General features: G+C 37.4%; 1 protein-coding gene and 1 pseudogene across 2 annotated transcripts; one reads left to right on the top strand and one right to left on the bottom strand.

Moving 5' to 3' along the window:
* Window positions 1–211: 211 nt before the first annotated feature.
* Window positions 212–1,558, top strand: LOC148096755 (uncharacterized; annotated as a pseudogene). Its single transcript, XR_015717134.1, has 6 exons — window positions 212–247; window positions 367–438; window positions 539–640; window positions 695–755; window positions 854–921; window positions 1,032–1,558. The product of XR_015717134.1 is annotated as an uncharacterized LOC148096755 (transcript).
* A 1,409-nt stretch (window positions 1,559–2,967) lies between these two features.
* On the bottom strand, window positions 2,968–10,272 carry cdca7l (cell division cycle associated 7 like). Its single transcript, XM_006787696.3, has 10 exons — window positions 10,132–10,272; window positions 8,490–8,633; window positions 8,299–8,399; window positions 7,769–7,994; window positions 7,555–7,620; window positions 6,025–6,207; window positions 5,505–5,660; window positions 5,216–5,365; window positions 4,182–4,318; window positions 2,968–3,471 (listed from the first exon to the last, which is right to left on the bottom strand). The coding sequence occupies exons 1-10, from the start codon at window positions 10,177–10,179 to the stop codon at window positions 3,450–3,452; spliced, it is 1,233 nt and encodes a 410-aa protein (XP_006787759.1). The 5' UTR covers window positions 10,180–10,272; the 3' UTR covers window positions 2,968–3,449.
* Between the last annotated feature and the right edge of the window lie 8,023 nt (window positions 10,273–18,295).

Raw genomic sequence — 18,295 nt, 5'->3', positions numbered from 1 at the left:
TAAAGGGCCAGTTACTCCAAATAACCAAAGCTGTGCATTGACCACATTCTGCCAGGCTTTAAATTTATGCATTAGTCCCCTACACCAATATTTCCTGCAGCTCAAACAGCTCATTTGTGCAAGAGAAACCTTCCCGTTCAGGTCTACACTTTACATTACACAATTTTTTGACATTTTTTGTTCCCGACTGTGATACAACTACAACATTTCAATGGAAGCAAGTAGAGGAATCTACAAACCCATCAGGGTATGTGACAGTATTTGTTTTTACTGCATTTCAGTTTAAAGAATTTGATGTAGTTTTAAAAGCTGACAAACTGACAATCAGTTTAAGTTACAATGAGTAACTCGTTATTTCTTTGACAGGTTTTGTTCAACACATGCATTCACGACATGGCTGTGGAGACCTGCTGATATCTTCCAGGCTACAGGGCTCAGGTAAGACCCAGATCCATGCAAACCAAAACAAACATAAAACATCAGGTAATTTCTGAGGACCTGAGTTTGGTGGTGTTCAAATGTCTCCTTTTATTTTTAGATTGCAATGATGATGGAGTTTCTTAGGCTTCAGCAGGAAAACAAAATCCCATCAAACATGAAGATCTGAGAGAGAGACAAGCAAAGAGACACTCAGAGAGCAGTGAGTTAAAGCGTAAATGCTGAGAGAAAACCTCTCTTTTGTTTTCTTTTGAAGGCTTTGAGAGTTTGAATTAGATGATTTTGATGAAGAAGAAGCCAAACCTCTTCTGAAACTGGTGAGACTAGAAAGCTCACAAGACTTTTGGAGATTTTTTCATTATGTTCACATAACCTCTAGAAAAAAAATGCACTGTAAATGTGTTTTTCATCTTAGGTTTGGGCCGTGAATGTCATTAACAAAATGAGGGATATAAAGTTTCAAGCGTGGATGCTCCTTAGGCCGTACGTCCTAAATATCAATGAGATTCTTAATAGTCCAGCTACAGTGTTTCAATATTTCTGTCATTCTTTAAATATGTTTAAAAGATCATTCTTATAACATTACTCTACAGAACACCTAAAGTCTTCAGCATGGTGAGAAATTACATTCAGATCCTGAAAGAGAAGCATCAGGAAGCACAAAGCACCAAACTGCTCACCGCACACGAACTGGTTATACAGGTAGTTCCCTGCGTCCTGCAGGGCTTCTGGGAGCTTCCTCCTCGCCCCCTGTTGAACAGGGCCTCCTAGAATCTGAGCATAATCTCCTTCAGTGTCACAAAGGCCACTTTGGATCATGTCACCAAAACTCTCACAGCGGTGGAAAGCCAGGCCATCTTCTCCTGCTCCATTAGAGATGACATGGTCCACAGCATACTGACAGAAATCAGAGACAAATATCCTCAAGAAATTCTACTCACCAACAGTGCAAACTTTGCGCCAGTGCTGCTCATTTCAATTGCAGATGTAGAAAAGAACGATATATCCAAGATCTTTAAGCCCCCTTCTGAAACTCCACCAATTTCTGATGTTCTTTCCAATGAAGAATGTCCTTCTGAAAGACCCTGCCAAAAAGTCTGAAAGTCGGCCAATGCCTGCTGTTCCCCTCAGCGAAGAACCTCCTTTTGAAAGTTCCCTGTGAGGAACCTCCTTCTGAAACTCCATCCATGTCTCAGTCAGCTGTATCTGTTATCAATATTCCAGAGAAGTCTGAAGACCTTAAAATCAGGAAGAAAAAGAAGAAAGAACGGGGTGTCTTCCAAAAACTCAAAAGTCTGTGCTGTTGCTGTTTCAGAGCCAGAGAAACTGACTGACTATGAGACTCCCATCTGTCTGTTCTCACGCTACAAAATCAAAAAAAAAACTCATCAATATTTCTGCATGAATCTGCATCTATATTTAAAAAATATTTTTCCTTTAGATGTCTATAAGAGTCTCTTAGGGTTCCTCCACAAGTACAGTAAGTAACATAACAGTAGTATTATTATTTTTAAGAAAACTTATTTTTACTGTTAACATATTAACAACAGTAACTGAAACTGGTATATAAAACCTCAGAATACATTTCCTTAAAAAAATTGTTTGATTTATATTTTTATAACTGCTGAATCTTTGGTGAAAAAAATGTTGAATAACAAATACAATGAATGATTCACACGAAAGCCAAAGTGCAGAGCTGTTCAAAGCTGAAGTTCAAGCAGGAAACACCATAATATTTGCAGAATATATTCTGTGTGCGTGAGTATCAGCGAGTGAGTGACATATAGAGAAAGAGGGGAATCAAATGTACAGGTAAAATAGTTCTTAATCTTGAACTGTTTTGTGGATTTCACTTTAAGACTCACTGTGTGTTAATTAGGAGATCACCTTTACACACTAAAAGCAGAGACATTAAAATAGGTTAGATGAGTTGAAATGTGGGCGAATCAACTACAGACAAATGCTTTCAGTTCTAATCATCCAGTCGGAAAAAATGATTCTACGAGTCATCAACTGCCCTGATTTGAACCAGCTGCCTGCTGAAGACAAATCGACCAATGAAAAATAAGCCTGAAATTAATGTACCGATCAGAATGCTCTATAATTCCCATACACTTAAATTCACCATCTGAAGATAAAAGCCAACAGCTTTCAGCTGGACTGCAGTAAATACTGACATAGTGTTACTCTGTGGGAAATCACGCTCAAATTTCTCTCTGTGCACTTGATGAAAAGTCTTAACTTAACTAATCTTAAGTCCTATCAAAATACTGTTTGAACCATGAGGATCTTTATGGGTCAGTTAGAAGGTACTCACTTCACTTGCATCTACACAGTTCAGAAAGGGTCCAAAACTAATTGGACATCAACTAAAGTAATTTTGGTTCAGTAATTAATTATTCACAACTTTATGTCAAACAAATTCCAAAAAAGGGTTGAACTGTTCTAACACTTAGATTATTATTATTATTATTTTTATGATGAATATGATTATTGATTATATAGTACTGCATAAAAAACAACAAACTGTTCAGATAGTAATGTCCTTTATTAGGATAAACAGTAGAATGACAGGAAAGCTGCAAAGTAACTCAGTTTTAAAACAGTAGTTTGTGTTAAAGGCTCTGTTTGTATCCAAATCACAAAAATTAAAACATTACAGCTGTCCAAGCAACATCACAATTATAAATCAACCCAAAAGAAAACAAACCTCCAAGTAAAAAGTGAGTACTGGCTTTAAAACAAAGAAAAAGCATCCCTGCATCTTATGCAGTCTTCAAAAAATAAAAGAAAATCAGCATATATAAAACATAGAACAGTATAGGTGCTTCAGCTTAAAAAAACAACAACAACAAACTTTCGATTTAGTATGTCTAGTAAAGTTTGCTCTAAACCTAAAAATGTGCATTTAAAATGAGTTCTACAGTACATGTACTGTGCAGCATCAGATCCTCCTCCCCTGGATATCATCTGTTTTTGCAAGTTCTCTCCTCTGATCGGGTCTCTTGTTTTCACTGCAGCTCTTTTCGAATACTGTATTGGAGAAAGAAAAAAACCCCACAATCAGACATGACAGGTCTAGTTTTTAGCTGCTGGCTGAATAAAGGCTGCAACCAGTGGTTATGATCATCACTGATCCGTCAACAATTTCAGTCTGAACACACGGTGCTCAGAGCTCAAGAATCGATCACTGCCTGCATACTGGCCTTCAACCAAAGACACCCAAAAATCAATGAGACAACAAATACAAAGCAAACAAGACCCAACACTTATATTTACGATCTATGCATCTCATGTCTCGGCTAATCATTGTAATTGTTTCAGTAATTGCTCACATTCAGACTCAATTAGTAAGCATTGAGTATTCAGGTATTTTAGGAAATGTTCACTTTTATAATATAAAATATCAACATCAAGTATCCAAACTGATAATAATATTTGCAACATGCAATTTTATTTAAAGACATTAAAAAAAACATTATTCTGTGGTTGACAACAAAATGAACCGACTCCACCTGTACTTAATAAAACAGTGTAACTTTTGTAAATCAGCTGTAAAACTAACCACACCTATGAGCGCTATTTGGGGATTGCGCTCACACGCCATTTACTTATGCTGTTTAGTAATTTGTGCCCTTTATTGTCAATAAATCTAGAAAAATAATTTTACATCATATCAGTTTCTTGGGAAATCCAGTTTGTGATATTCAAAACAAAACAAAAATCCCAAACCACAGACTCACCTCTCCAAATACTCGTGCACGTTGTCGTGGCCGTTGTAGCGAGCCAAACCGACCAGAATACCGGTGGCACAGCGGCCCTCTTTCTTACGACACAGGCTGCAGTTGCACATCCCTCTGCAGATGGGACACGACCACGTCTACAAAGAAAAGATCCCAACTCTATTTGTTCAGTTGGTCACTAATTGTCTGCTCTTCAGGCTCTGTGCTTCAGCACACTCTATTGGAAATGATTAAATAATTCATATAAATGGTCTCTGCTTTGATCTCAGTAATAAAGAATAAGTAACAAATTGTTGGTGAAAAATCTATAACCTTTCATCTCTTTGTTAGATTTTTGTTTGTTGAAGCTTCCTCGGTTTGCCCCCAGTCATACTGAACTCCTCCTCAACTTAAATCACAGCTCTCACTCAGATCTGAGCCACATGTGAGCTCCTTAGTGTAAGAACCAAGATCAATATGAAGCACGGCTGCCATAGAAACATCTCAGGCTGGACACTATGTGCTAACACAGATATTCCTCATCTCCATTCCCTCTCTATATATGTAAATGTACTTAAATTACAACTGATACTTGACAGCAATGATCATCAGCTAAAGGAAAACTTGATGTTAAAAAAAAGCCTATACATGTGCAAAGCAGCATTTTTTCCTTAATATATTTTAGTCGAATTTACAACATTCTGCACCTTTTGTGCTCAGACTTTCCAGTAATTACATTAAAGTTTCAGCAGGGGGCGCTCTTTGCCTTGTACCAATTGCTGTTCACTTCTAAGTTTAGTTTTATTTAAAAATTCCCAATGACAGAGGATTTTAAAGAGATTCAGAACATTGTCCACTATGTAAGACTTCCTCGAGCATCACATCGCTGTGCAGCGACTTTTTGTAAAAACACATTTTAAAAAGAAAATTTAAGAATGTAATCACAACTACCAAAAGATTATTACTTATTCGAAAGACAAAAGAAACCACGATCGCCTGGGGTAGACCAAACCCACAGTGAGAAACATGTTTAACACGTGTGGATTAGGACTAACCGGGTCTAGCAGCACGGTGCATACGTCCTCTCCATAGCGGTTCTTGAGGCACGGTCCACAGAACTGACCTTTGGCCCCCACACAGAAACCACTGCGACACACTGTCTTAGTGTCCAGAGTCTTCTGTCTGCACTGGTGACATGAGCTTCCCTGGATGAGAACACACACATATAGACACGCACACATACAGGGTGAAAAAAAATTGCTCCAACTCAGGAAACCTAAGAATACAACACACTGCTGCAGACTACTGTTAGCCCAAATCTGAGGACGGCCTGATGACACTCACATTCTCCTTGTCCCAGATCTTGTCTTTGCTGCGGTACGCTATGTTGTCCAGGTCTTCTTTGGTGATCTCGTCAACCGACTTCACGCAATATTGACTCTTCCTGGAAGACTGGCTCCTTCTCTTTTTGTGTTTCTCACCAACATGGTCGTCATCCACCTGCCAGGTTACATAAAAGTGAAATGCCACAAACAAATTTTATTCATCCTTACTGACTAAATATCAGTTTTATACATAAAATCCATAGCAGATGTTTTAGGAGTAATTGGTTTGGGGGAAAATGTGCACACAGTACTCCACTAAAGAGCTCTCAAAACTAAACATCTAACAGAGTATCATTATTACAATTTACTATGATATGCATGTCTGTGCTATCACACTAACTATAAATTGTACCAAGTCCAGATTAAAGACAAGGAAATTTTCAATAACCTGTTTGATCAAAAAGCCCTTTGTTTCCTTTTGAGTTCATCCATGCGTTTGTGTTGCTATATGTCAGCAGACAGTGTGTTGGGTGTTGTACCTCCACCAGTCTCTTGATGTCTACAGTACGGGGGCTTCGGACATGAATTGGCTCGCTCTTTTCCTCCACTGCAAAGTTCTCGGGAGGACGAGCCTTACGCGACGGGTTCCTCCTTTCTGACACCACGTCCGTTTCAGACTTGCGTTTCTTTGGCGTTGCCCTCTCTGACAGCCGTTTCTTCTTCTGTGGAAATAGAGCAAAGACAATGTTTGTCAGTAAAAACACAGACTCTGTAAAATAAATAAACAAAATAAACACAAAAACATAAAAAACAAAAAAACACCTATAAAAATATTTTTACATTTTTAAGAGGTTGCCTCTTACTCACACATACACACCAGTGTCCAGTTTTGCATTTGTTTTCTTGTTTAGTATTATGTGTGTGTTTTTAAAGCCTACTTACAAGAACGGTTCATACTTCAGTACAGACATATACTAGTATAGTCTTATTTCTACATAGTTTGAATGCACCAAATATAAACTCTTCCGATATTTCCATGTATTTCTATGAGACTATATCTTTATTAGAATGTGTAGAATTTTAACCAACTGAAGCTGGACATTTTCTGCTTTTTGATTGTAGTCTGAGTAGTATGGACCCATTAAATTTGACAGTGCTTTGGTTGCATATACTGTAGGTTAAAAAAAAAATAAAAAAATACTGGTGGCTGCCAGTGCTACCCCTGAGCCTCCTACTACACACATCTATGGTATCCATTCAAAATAATACGTCACTTTTATTCTCAAGTTACTGCATTCACAAGATTTTCAGAAAACTTGCCTCTGGCCTTGCGGTCAAGGTTACCCAGATTAGATTTTAGTAGATACATCCATTGTATCATTTTGAAACTCATACGTCACCTCATTCAAGATTTATCGCATTCACAAACTCGGGTTTCCACGCCGCCCAGCAGGGTGACAACAATTCCCAATCAGCCTTTTACGGCTGAGGGTAAAAAGGTCCACGTAAACAGCGAGTGAGAGATTTTATTTACTGAAATACAGTTTTACAACCGCTGGTTATCATCAGACTGCAAGTCAGCCTTGTAATATTAGCTATTAGCTGTTTTAATTCATCTATATTTGTAACAATGACCAGTATAATGTCATTATTGCATAAATGGTAAATGGCCTGTATTTGTATAGCGCTTTACTAGTCCCGAAGGACCCCAAAGCGCTTTACACACCCATTCACACACACATTCACACACTGGTGATGGCAAGCTACTTTGTAGCCACTGACGGAGGCGAGGCTGCCGGACACTGGCGCCACCGGGCCCTCTGACCACCACCAGCAGGCAACGGGGGAAGTGTCTTGCCCAAGGACACAACAACCGAGACTGTCCGAGCCGGGGCTCGAACCGGCAACCTTCCGATTACAAGGCGAATTCCCAACTCTTGAGCCACGATCGCCATAAGGACACTGTCTTGACCTCAATACAACATTCGATGGGCTTTCAGATTGCTTCACTAGTTTTATTTTTTTTGTCTATTTATTTTCCATCACATGAAACTGCCACATATACTCACCTGAGGAGTGGTGGGTGCTGTCAGGTCAGCCATCGTTGTACTCAGATCAGCAAACAACTTGGCCAGCTGACAAAAAACAAAACAAAACAAACAAACAAACAAAAAAAACACCACCACATAATCAAGTTAAGAACTACTGACAAAGAAAAAGCTGTTGTATTATTGTAAATGTGTTGAGATGTCAGAATATGAAAGGGCAGGAAGGGTTCAATACCATGGCCTTGTTTTCTTGGATGTTCTTGTCTCGTTTCTTTAGGCTATGAGAGAGTTCCTCCTCCTCTTTGTCTTCATCCTCCTCCTCCTCCTTTTCTTCATCCTGTTTCTGCTTCACCTTCTGCCTTCCTCTGGATATTTGTGAGGGAGATTTTCCTTTGACTGGCTTTTTAACACTTTTCTCTTGTGTTTCCTTCTTGGGTGAAGACACTCTTTTGACAGGAAACCTGAGGAGAAGGTTTTCAAAAAAAGTCTATTCAATCACTGCAGAATCAGCACAACAGACATGAAACAGACAGAAAGAGAAACAAAAAAATGATAATTTGAATGCTCATTATGCTTTTTCATTTTAAATAATAGTGCCTTTATATTTTTACCTTATACATATTAAAAGAAGATACGTCAGCAATCACAGATTTAGGGACAGTGACAAGGAGCCCAGTTTCACTCTAATCAAGTCACTTAAAAACAACAACAGAAACTAAAAAACAACCCAAAACTTACTTAAACCAGTTTTACACATGCACCTACCTCAGAGCTACTAAAAGACTCCTTCTCTTTGCTGGTGGGGCCTCCTCCTCATCAGAGTGGAAGCCTGTGTCTATGTCACTGTCCTCTTCTGAATCCACCACCTGCAGAAAACCAAAGAAAAAGAAAGCATGCAGGCTTCTGCTTTGGCTGTAACATTTTTGTGAAACAACACAGCGTTAGCAGTTTCATACTTTGGTCCTTAGTTGCTTGTTAAAGCGTCCTCTATCCTCTTCTTCCTCATCCTCACTGAAACCTTCAAAGTCCTCCTCACTGTCTGACTGGGTGAACAGATGAGCCAGCTCGGCAGTTATATACTTGGATTTGAAGCATGGAGCCTGTTGGCAGATATGTAAAGCACCATATTAAACAAGTTGCAGTCAACATTTTTCACTAGAGGGAGCTACTTCGCTATTAGTGGACAAGCTTCTCCACTATGTGAAAGGTGCAGTGAAAACAAGAGGCAACTTCCAGAGCTGTGAAATGAGGCCAAAATGCACATGCCAGTTCCTTTCATTGCCACTTGAGGCTGACTCCAAAAGCACGTCAATCCTGACAGACTCCTATGTGTGGTCCTCCACACAGTGCATTGCTGTTTGATTCTACAGTCCCTTAATTTTCTGTGGCTAATAATAATAATATTGATATTAATATGCCTTTTCTTCATATGATGTTTTTCTTTTCTTCTGAGAGATCTAACGGTGACCTGTTGTCCCATTCTTTTGTTTTGTCTTCCTCTTGATTGTACACATTTCTTCTATTTGCCATTTATTCCTGTCGTCTTACGATTTATATCCTACTCCTCCTGCACATGCACTCCTCCATGTACAATGACAATAAAGGGCTATTCTATTCTATTGTATTCTAGATGCTCATATTTAACATGGCAAAAAAATTAAAATAATTTGATACAAGCCTATCACAAATATTTTTTTCTTCACACTTGACTCTGTATAATGTCAAAAAGGAAAAATCTGTGATTGTTTCTGGCACACATCTGTGGCTGAGCGTAGAAGTACCACCCACCTTCTGTTTGTGAGGGGTAGCCAATCAGAGTAAGCTGGCTCTAGGAAAAGCAACTTTTCACATACTTTGGGTGCCTACATTTTGCCAGTGTAGGTCAAATAGAGAGAAGACAAGAATTTAAATTACATATGATTTTTATGATTTCCAAATTTTAAATGGAGAAGTGGGCTTTACAATAGAAAAAAACATCTCTCCACCATTACTGATAAAGTAAATATAAAATAATCCACCAGCTCAAATCAGATGTTATAGTAGCATCACTGCTTCAAGATCAATTTTATAGGCAGCTTATCAAATGTAAAGTTTGTTTACAGGCATTTATGTAGGGGAGAGGTTCAGATTTTACGTGCTGTAAATGAATCTATGTCATCTTAACTTTGTCTCAGGAAAGCAGCTGATGTCCAAGTTGTTTGGCTAAACCACCTCTTTCAGCTTCAGCAAAGCTGACCTTTGACCTCGCAGAAAAACAAACCGGAACCCACCTATGAAGCCCCCCCATAAAAACAAAACTAAACCCAGCATCAGCTCATTTTTACCACAACCTTAAACTCAGAATGTACCTGAACACTAATCCGAAGCTGAGTACGTATCAAGTCGCTGCTTTGCCAGATGACATGTACAAAAGAAACCTTTGAACTAGCCTGTATATAATTCAGAAAACGAATCGTAACTTTAGTGATTCAGGCCGACCATGCCACCAATGTTAGCAGCTTTGGATCTCGTTTAGTGACTCGGCAGGACTTTTCTTTACCCTAAAATCCAACAGGCAAAAGAAAGCCACGCTTACACGAGATTTGCTCTACGACTTACCTTTGACGTGAGGGTCATTTTACTCTGTTTATAACCAGACTGTGGCATAACAATAACTTTTATCTTGTTACATGAGACTCGGCGATAGAGGTGGATTTAAAAACTAACCGCTAGAAAAGCCCGGCGAATGCAAACATGGGGGTTTTGTATTTGGTGATCTTTTGCTTAATTTATAGTTAAGTCCAACTGCTTAAACTTTGAGACTCCACTCACGGTGTGTATATCAAAACACAACGGTCTCATTCATTTGTAGGTTTTGGTAAAAAGGTTTATGTATGTTTTGAAGTAGTAGTATTTGTACTTTCCCCCATTACTCAAAATGGTCTAGTCCCGCTTTTCGCGCGAAAAACGGCATGTGGGCGTGTCTATGTTTAGAGCCAGGGAAACCTTTGCCTGAAGGCAAGTTTCTTGTCGTTATGATTGGAGTTTCTTGCTGACTATATTTAACGCAGTTCTATTTTCTGAAGTGGTGGAATATAAATTAATAACAATAACTTAAAGACAACCGGGAAATACAATGTTGAGGTGCTTTTCTTCTTGACTCTTATAATACTTCAGTTTTCTAGAGTTATTAACTTTTTTTGCATTACTGAGGAAAACTGAAAAGATGTTGTTTGACACGGAAAGAGGACAAGGAGACCAAAATCTGAAAATGAAGTGAAATGATGTGGGAAAAAAGGTCAGAAGATCAGGAACCCACTGAGGTTGACTTCGCTGTCGTGAAAGTTTATGGACTCATGGACTGGTGGAGACTGATGAGGGGGTCTCGAAGAGGACCACGAGCAGATCGGGCACTGAGAGTGCTTTCTTCATCACAGAAAATATGATGATGTTGTGTAGATCTGTCAGGTGCTCAGCTAATGAAGCTGCCAGCTTCTTAGTTAGACAGTTAAACTAGTTGTTACTCATGTAACCTTCACTCATATTGTCTTGTTGCTACCTATTTTATAATGATTCAGAGACTGAGTTCATAGAAGACTTTGAATTAGCAATATTTGTCCTTATATAGCACTCCAGGAGTCAAAACTTGTGCAACACAAGACCTTCCAATAACATAAAACCTGTAATGTAAATGTGGACTTGTCGATTGTCTTGTTGTTTATTTAATTTCCATGATATATATGATAACATCATAATACCATATGACAAGTACAGAGTATCTAACATGTTATTTGTCATGCAGGAATGGTTCAAACAACACCTTTCACAATGGATCTTAAAGTATTGATAAGACACCTGTTAATTTAATTAAAGCATCTGACATCAGCAGCATCGCATTGACTTTTTCTTCTGCTGCCCTCAAGTGGCCACAAAGTAAATAACAGGTACTTACATTCCAGCTGTGAAGATTCAAACCACAAACATCTTTTCCTCTCAGGAGAGCTCTTCTACATGGCTTAACCCCAAAAATAAATTACATTACAAGAATGCTGCTGTATGAAGCTTTGGAGTAGAAAGTACTTTGAGAGTTCAACTGAATAGAAAGGTGCTAAAAAAGTATCAGTCCAGTTCATTTAAGTCTCATTAGGCTGATTGTACAGACAAATGTGTGTTTGGATTCTGGCCACTCTGTTATGCACTGGTTACTTTGATCATATTTTCTATAGCAGGGTGTGTTAGAGACACTGGCTCTAATGTCCCCCGTGCACTGATTTGCTGTTCTGTTCTACCCACTTAAACAGCCCAGGACTCAATAAATAAATTAAACAGGAGAAATAGAAGTTTGTGAGGTTTTACAGCACATAATTATATATTTTTTAATAACAGTAAATGCACAGAAATAAATTGATTATGGCAGGCCATCTTACTGTCAATAAAAAAAAACTGAACCACCAAAACAAAACAAAACATTTTGTTTTCTTTGTTGTTTTTAAACATGCTATGAGATGTTTGTATTGCAGTTAAAATCAGAGATTAACTGTGACGTGTGTGAAATGTGACATGATATTCAAATGTAAACTATAATGTACTTTTAGAAACAAAGGCAGTAGAGTTTTAAGCAAATTTTAAAGCTAAAAGACATTTTAGGAAAGTCGGACCTTGTAGAAAATGTCAGAGGTCCAAAGTAACGTGGTATTTAGAATCCCCACATATCATTTTCTCACTGTCTCTATCCTGTCAATACAAACAATGGCAGTATGAAACATAGTTTTAATAAAAAGGTCTATATAGAATTATTTCCACTTTGACTTCCAGATCAATCTATTAGGCTTCGTACGGGTGCTTGAAATCCTTGAAAATGCTTTAATTTTAATACTATATTTTCAAGGTTTGTTAAGTGCTTGAATTTCAGATGTGGTGCTAAAAGGTGCTTGAAACTGTAACTTTATTTTATTCACCACAAATAACTATCTGATTGAATAGTTTTCTTATCAGAAAGAGAAATAAAATGAGTTGACAACGCGGAGACTAAAGCTACACTTTAAAGTAATGAGAAACAACTTTATTACGTGACCAGCTCGTTCCGGCTTGTGGCCTCAGGGTCATTGTAAAAAGTGAAACAGTTTGTGTTTAAATAAAAGACAAGAAACTGAAATTTTTTCAAATGGACCAATCACACCTTCACAAATAAACCACATGAACAATTGACATTTAAGAGGTGGTATTGGCTAATTGGTTAAGTCACAGTACAAATAGATTCTGGACACAAAAAATGCAAATAAGTTGATTTAAAAAATAAAAAAGATAAAAATAAAAAGTTAATATGAGTACAAGAACATTAAAAGAGGGAGACAATGCCAAAATCTAGTCAAAAACATACAAACACAAAAGGTACATTTCACAGAAACTCATTGATAGAAAAATCCTCATTCATGCCTCTCGGGTGTAAAGTCTGTAAACGAAATATCCAGAATGCTTCTCTTTTTATCTGATAAAATTAATGTTACCACCTCTTTGACTGAGTTCAATGGCTCCAATGCCTATAAAAAAAGGTTTCATTCAAAATCTGTTTATCATGAGTACCTACACATTAAACAACTTAAACATTATAAATGGCTTCAAGCTCACATTGAGGCCTGTGGGGCGCTATCCACCACTGAGGCAATAGACAAATTTATGTGTTTTCATATATGAATATTTCATACTTTAAGGCTGCCTGTTTATTTAAGGGAGATGAACAATATGTTATAATTGTACATACGATGATATATTAAATAAATAGATTTTAGGTAGATAATTGTGCAAGTCTTATATGTTTAACTGAAACGAGTATGTGATCTGTTCAAAGCCTCACCCAGTCAGTGCTGTTCTCCATGCCAGTCTTACTGTACACAGTGTTATTAGCATAAACACTTTAAAGGTGATAATTTAGGACTTCAACAATAATACAGACAGCATTATAGTTAAACATCTTACAGTTTTAATTATGAATGAACTTTAAACTTGTGGGGATAGGTTAATTGGATAATCCAAATTGCCACTAGGTGTGAATGTGCGAGTGAATGTGAGTGCGAATGGTTGTCTGTCCCTGTGTGTTAGCCCTGCAACACACTGGCGACCTGTCCAGGGTGTACCCCGCCTCTCGCCCTATAACAGCTGGGATAGGCTCCAGCGCCCCCCGCGACCCTGAAAAGGATAAGTGGAAGCGAATGAATGGATGGATGGAACTTTAAACTGTCTCCTATTTTTTGTGTCACATAGTGAAGAATCAATGTCTGATGAGAAGACTTATCAATTTGGCTTTACTGTGTATTATTGTGGTGTTTGGTGGAGTTTTCTTGTTTTGTGGGGTTGTGTTTTTTTCAAGAGGAGATGAATATCTCTAACAAGTTGATTTGTTCACATTTGCACATCTTAATTTTTAGGTGAAATGTGTGTTTTGAGTTTGTACACTATATGCATATAAGGCAACCTTTTCCTTTTGCAATATTTTATGTGGTGCGTTTCTCTATGTTTTTACAAAAGGGGTACAAAGGACATTTAAGTCAGTGGCTGGGGAGGGTGGGGTATGAATTTAAAAAAAAGAATACTTGGACACTGCTAGCATAATAGACAGGTTTTTTATGGGGATCTCACACAAACGCAAAGCAGAAGATAAAGCATTAGCAAATATGCTTCGAAAACAACTTCCTTCCAAGCCAAAGACTAGAAAAAATGATGAAGCATATCTTGCCTTTGGCTTCACCTGCACAATGTTGGTGCCAAGTTAGGTTTCCACGACAGAATTAGTTTCCCCTGCGTCGAGAGCACACGCTGGGCTGTCCAAATCACAGACAAACAGTATCCCACATTTTTGATTTTTTGTTCACAAACACTTCTTATAATTATTAACTCACCTGAAATTTTGGAGATGTTAGCTCTTTAAACTGCAAAGTTACAGTGGGATACAAATAACATTAGGCTGATCCTGCCACAATTTGTCCCCCCGTCCACATCATGGACAAACAGTACTTCATAAGGGGAGAAAAGGGACCTGAAGAACAATTCACGTTCTCTCGGAACAAAGTGATGTTTGTTTTTGCTTTGCAACTCCATATTTATTGTATCATAAAGGTCTTATCAAAATAAAGGTTAAACAGGAAGGTAGAAACTCTCCCGAGCTGCTCCAGTAAACAAGGACAGATTGAACTCCCCCCGCCCAGAAGGATCCTCTCTATGTTGTGAAACCAGAGATATGTGACTCTGCTATAGCAGACAAAGATGAAGTAAACAAAACTATAAAAACATATTAAATAATACAATTAGGACCTTTGGTTTCTAGATGGATTTTTTTTAACAGATTGAAACATTTTTTTAAGTCTTCTATAAATATTGGATATTTAAAGTCAATGAAAAAGTTTGAGATGCCTTTTATTACAGCAAATTGTTTATTTCTTATTTAAATTTAATAAGAAACATGTTTCAGTATCACATCTACAGAAAACAGACATTAAAATTTAAAAATATTTCAAGATACTCTTAATTGAATGAAGTTAAAATAAGGGGAGACATATACTTTTGTACAGAAGTTAAAGCAATTCTTAGTTTTGACCCTTTTGGGCACATCATTGCTGCACAGTGACTGGTGCATTCAGCACCTTTATTCCTGCAACTCCATGGCTGTCATGTTGACTTTGTATCCTTCCAGGTGGAGGTGCAGTTTTATCTGAAAGCTTTCTTCATCCTTCTGATCCTTTCTAGACTCTAACTAATTATGAAGTACGAAATAATGACAGTAAGAACTAACATTTAGTGTTTTATGATCTCACATTGCTTTAAATAGACATCAGTGGATGTCAATAAACTGATTTATTATTTGATTGCATATTGAATACGGCCTGGCTGCCTCTGTGCAAATGTGCAAAAGGAGAGAGTCAGTCAGTACTTTTAAACCATGTAGTAATTATAGTAAGTACAGTAATAATAGTTTCACACATTCAAAGTGATACACACCTGTTGGAAATGTATGATATTTATCAAGATATCAAACAAGCTGTTAAATATTGTCACAAAAGCTACATGTCATTAGAAAACTCTGGAAAATTGTGACATTAAGCAGCTTATAAATGTATTTATAAATGTTCTCCTTGACTTTCCTTTTATTAGTGAGCTTACTTCATTTCTAACACAAGGTCTCAGGACAGACATATTATTTATTTATGAGATCATCATTGAGCTTTAAGTCTTGTTTTTGCAGAATTGATTCAAGTGTGTTTTGGTAAAATTATTCACAACTCAAAGACATCACTTAACTACTTATTGACACGTGTTGAGCTCTGGCCTTTTCCAGAGAACTTCACTGCTTGTTTGTTTGAGTATTTATTGTTTAATTATATTATAAAATCACATCATCAACAAAATGCTAAACAGAATAGGTTACTATATCAGGAAGAGGAAATAGAAGTGTACAATCATTCTCAGTAAAATAAAAACTGTCAAAACAAACCATGTGCACGATTTTTATTGCAGTGAACACATATAAATGAAGTGATCGTGGGCGGCCTGTTCAGAGGCAGGTAGATAAACAATTAGAACCTTTGGTTTAGTAGATTTGTGTTTTTTATGGTATTGTAATTTGCAACTTTGAAACATATTTTTTAATTTTAACTATTGTCTCTCTTTTAATGTTTACAGTGTATGAAAAGAGCACCGCAGACAGATTGCTATTCTTAATTTATTTCTTTACTCTTGTTTTTTTGCAAACTCTATAAATGGCACAGACTGAACATAATGACAAAAAGACTCAATATATACAATATAGAGACAGTGGAATACTGACAGGGAAACACAAAAGTTGTTTTCAATACGTATTAATATTAATCTGAATAATTGCAGAGTCCAAAAATTGACTCTGAACAGAAAGGGAACAGAGGGTTAAAAATCGTCCACATCTCAATGACATCACAAAGAAATTTTACTTTACTATGTATTAAACTGGGCTTTGGCACTTTCAGGAGAATTGGCTGTTTGTTTGTCTGAGTATTTATGGTTTTATTATATTACAAAGTCACATTATCAGCGAAAAGAAAAACAGAATAGGTTACTGTACCAGGAAGAAACAGAGGTTTACAAGCCTCTCCAGTAAAAAATACAAAACAAACTCTGTGCACAGCTTTTATAACAGTGAACACATAAATTAAGTGATTGTGGCTGGCCTAGACCTTTAGAGTCAATAAAAGGAAAGACCGTCTATTTAACCTTTTTTTTTACTTTGCCACTTTGAAATATTTACTGTGCATGCAAATAATTATGCTCCCTTTTGTCTATTACATTTTTAAATTCACCAAAATGAAATCCCTGCAATAAATAAACATTTAAACTAAAAGCAGATCATAACCACTGCTGTGCCAGCTAGGCTGTCCTTTGGCACTCATGTGGGGGGTTTGTCTCACTTTCTATTCTAAAATGTGAAGTGCAGTCTTAAAGCTTTTTTCATCTCAACTTCCACCATATCCCTTTACTAAAGTTTCTTGAACATACACAAAGAGATGGAAAGATGAGAGAGGCTTTCAGTTAGGGAGTACGGAAAGAGGGCATGACCCTCAGTAGCTTCAAGTCTTAAAGGATCTTTTAGAAGGAAACTGGGCCAAAGTTAGAAACAGGTAGAAACCAACACAGTTAAACATCAAACATCTAAAAACTATGTGACCTTATGAGAATAATGTTCTTTTGGTTTTTCCTGCGACATTTCTCAGGCAAGTGAGAATGTAGGCTATTTAAAATAAGTAACAGGGACCATGAGCAATCAAAAAAGCCCCAAACCATGATAATTGCTCCATTTAACTTTTTTTGGCCTTGAACATTTGTGTGAGTTTTCTTCTTCTTAGTGAATCATTGCTGGTGCAGCCATGCCATCACATAACATGCAAACCTAGAATTTAGACAGGATTTTCTGAATGGATACACTGACTACAGTTTAAGGATAGTGTTAGTTTCTGTTAGGTATTCAAAGGAGGACCCAAAGTAAATGACAAAAGCCCCAAAACAGATACTGTGACAAAGCCTGAGTAATATATATGTATATACAGAGGTGTGGTTACATGTCTGTCATGTACAAGTCAAAACTACAAATGACTGCCACAATGCCAGTTAATATGATAGTTAATATGTATGCCACCTGACTTTGTTAGACATTCACTCTTATCTAATTTAGCTATATCTGTATAATGAACTCTCATTTTGCTAACATACTGTATGACTATATATTCATATATACCCTGTCCCCCTCTGTACATCTCCAAACCATGTAAGCATCACCTCTCTAATTTTGTCTAAATGGGTCAACCTGAGCTGTCCCTCTGATGTACTCATTTCTTATTGACCATTCTGATGAGAATGAGATGAGAATCTTAACATTTTCAACTCAGACTCCTGTCCTTTTGTCAGTGCAACCATCTCTAAAATCATGCTTCATGGTAGTGAGAACTGCTTCACTACCATCTTTTAATGTCACGCCTCACCTCTGACACCTTTTCCCACCCACTCCACCCTGACTCCACTCTACTCTTCAACTCTCTTGTGCACTTTCTGTAGCTTTGGATGGTTGGTATTTAAATGTATCCTTCACTTCCTCGGCTCCTTGTAGCTTCACTGTTACACTTGTTTCCCTCTTATTCACACACGTATTCTGTCTTGCTTCTGCCTTAATCCCTCTTCTCCTCAGAGCATACCCCCACCTCTCCAGGCTCTACTCCACCTGCTCCCTACTCTCACTACAGTTTACAATGTGATCTGCGAACATCAC

This window comes from Neolamprologus brichardi, chromosome 22 (assembly GCF_056152115.1).
Source record: "Neolamprologus brichardi isolate AB-2024 chromosome 22, ASM5615211v1, whole genome shotgun sequence".
Lineage (NCBI taxonomy): Eukaryota > Metazoa > Chordata > Actinopteri > Cichliformes > Cichlidae > Neolamprologus > Neolamprologus brichardi.
This window is presented reverse-complemented; position numbering and strand designations above follow the sequence as displayed.

Coding starts and splice junctions, on each gene's coding strand:
- cdca7l (XM_006787696.3), bottom strand. CDS start 10,179: ATGCCACAGTCTGGTTATAAACAGAGTAAAATGACCCTCACGTCAAAG. Junction 5,661..6,024: donor ACATCAAGAGACTGGTGGAG/GTACAACACCCA, acceptor GTAACCTGGCAG/GTGGATGACGACCATGTTGG. Junction 3,472..4,181: donor GTGCACGAGTATTTGGAGAG/GTGAGTCTGTGG, acceptor TCTCCAATACAG/TATTCGAAAAGAGCTGCAGT.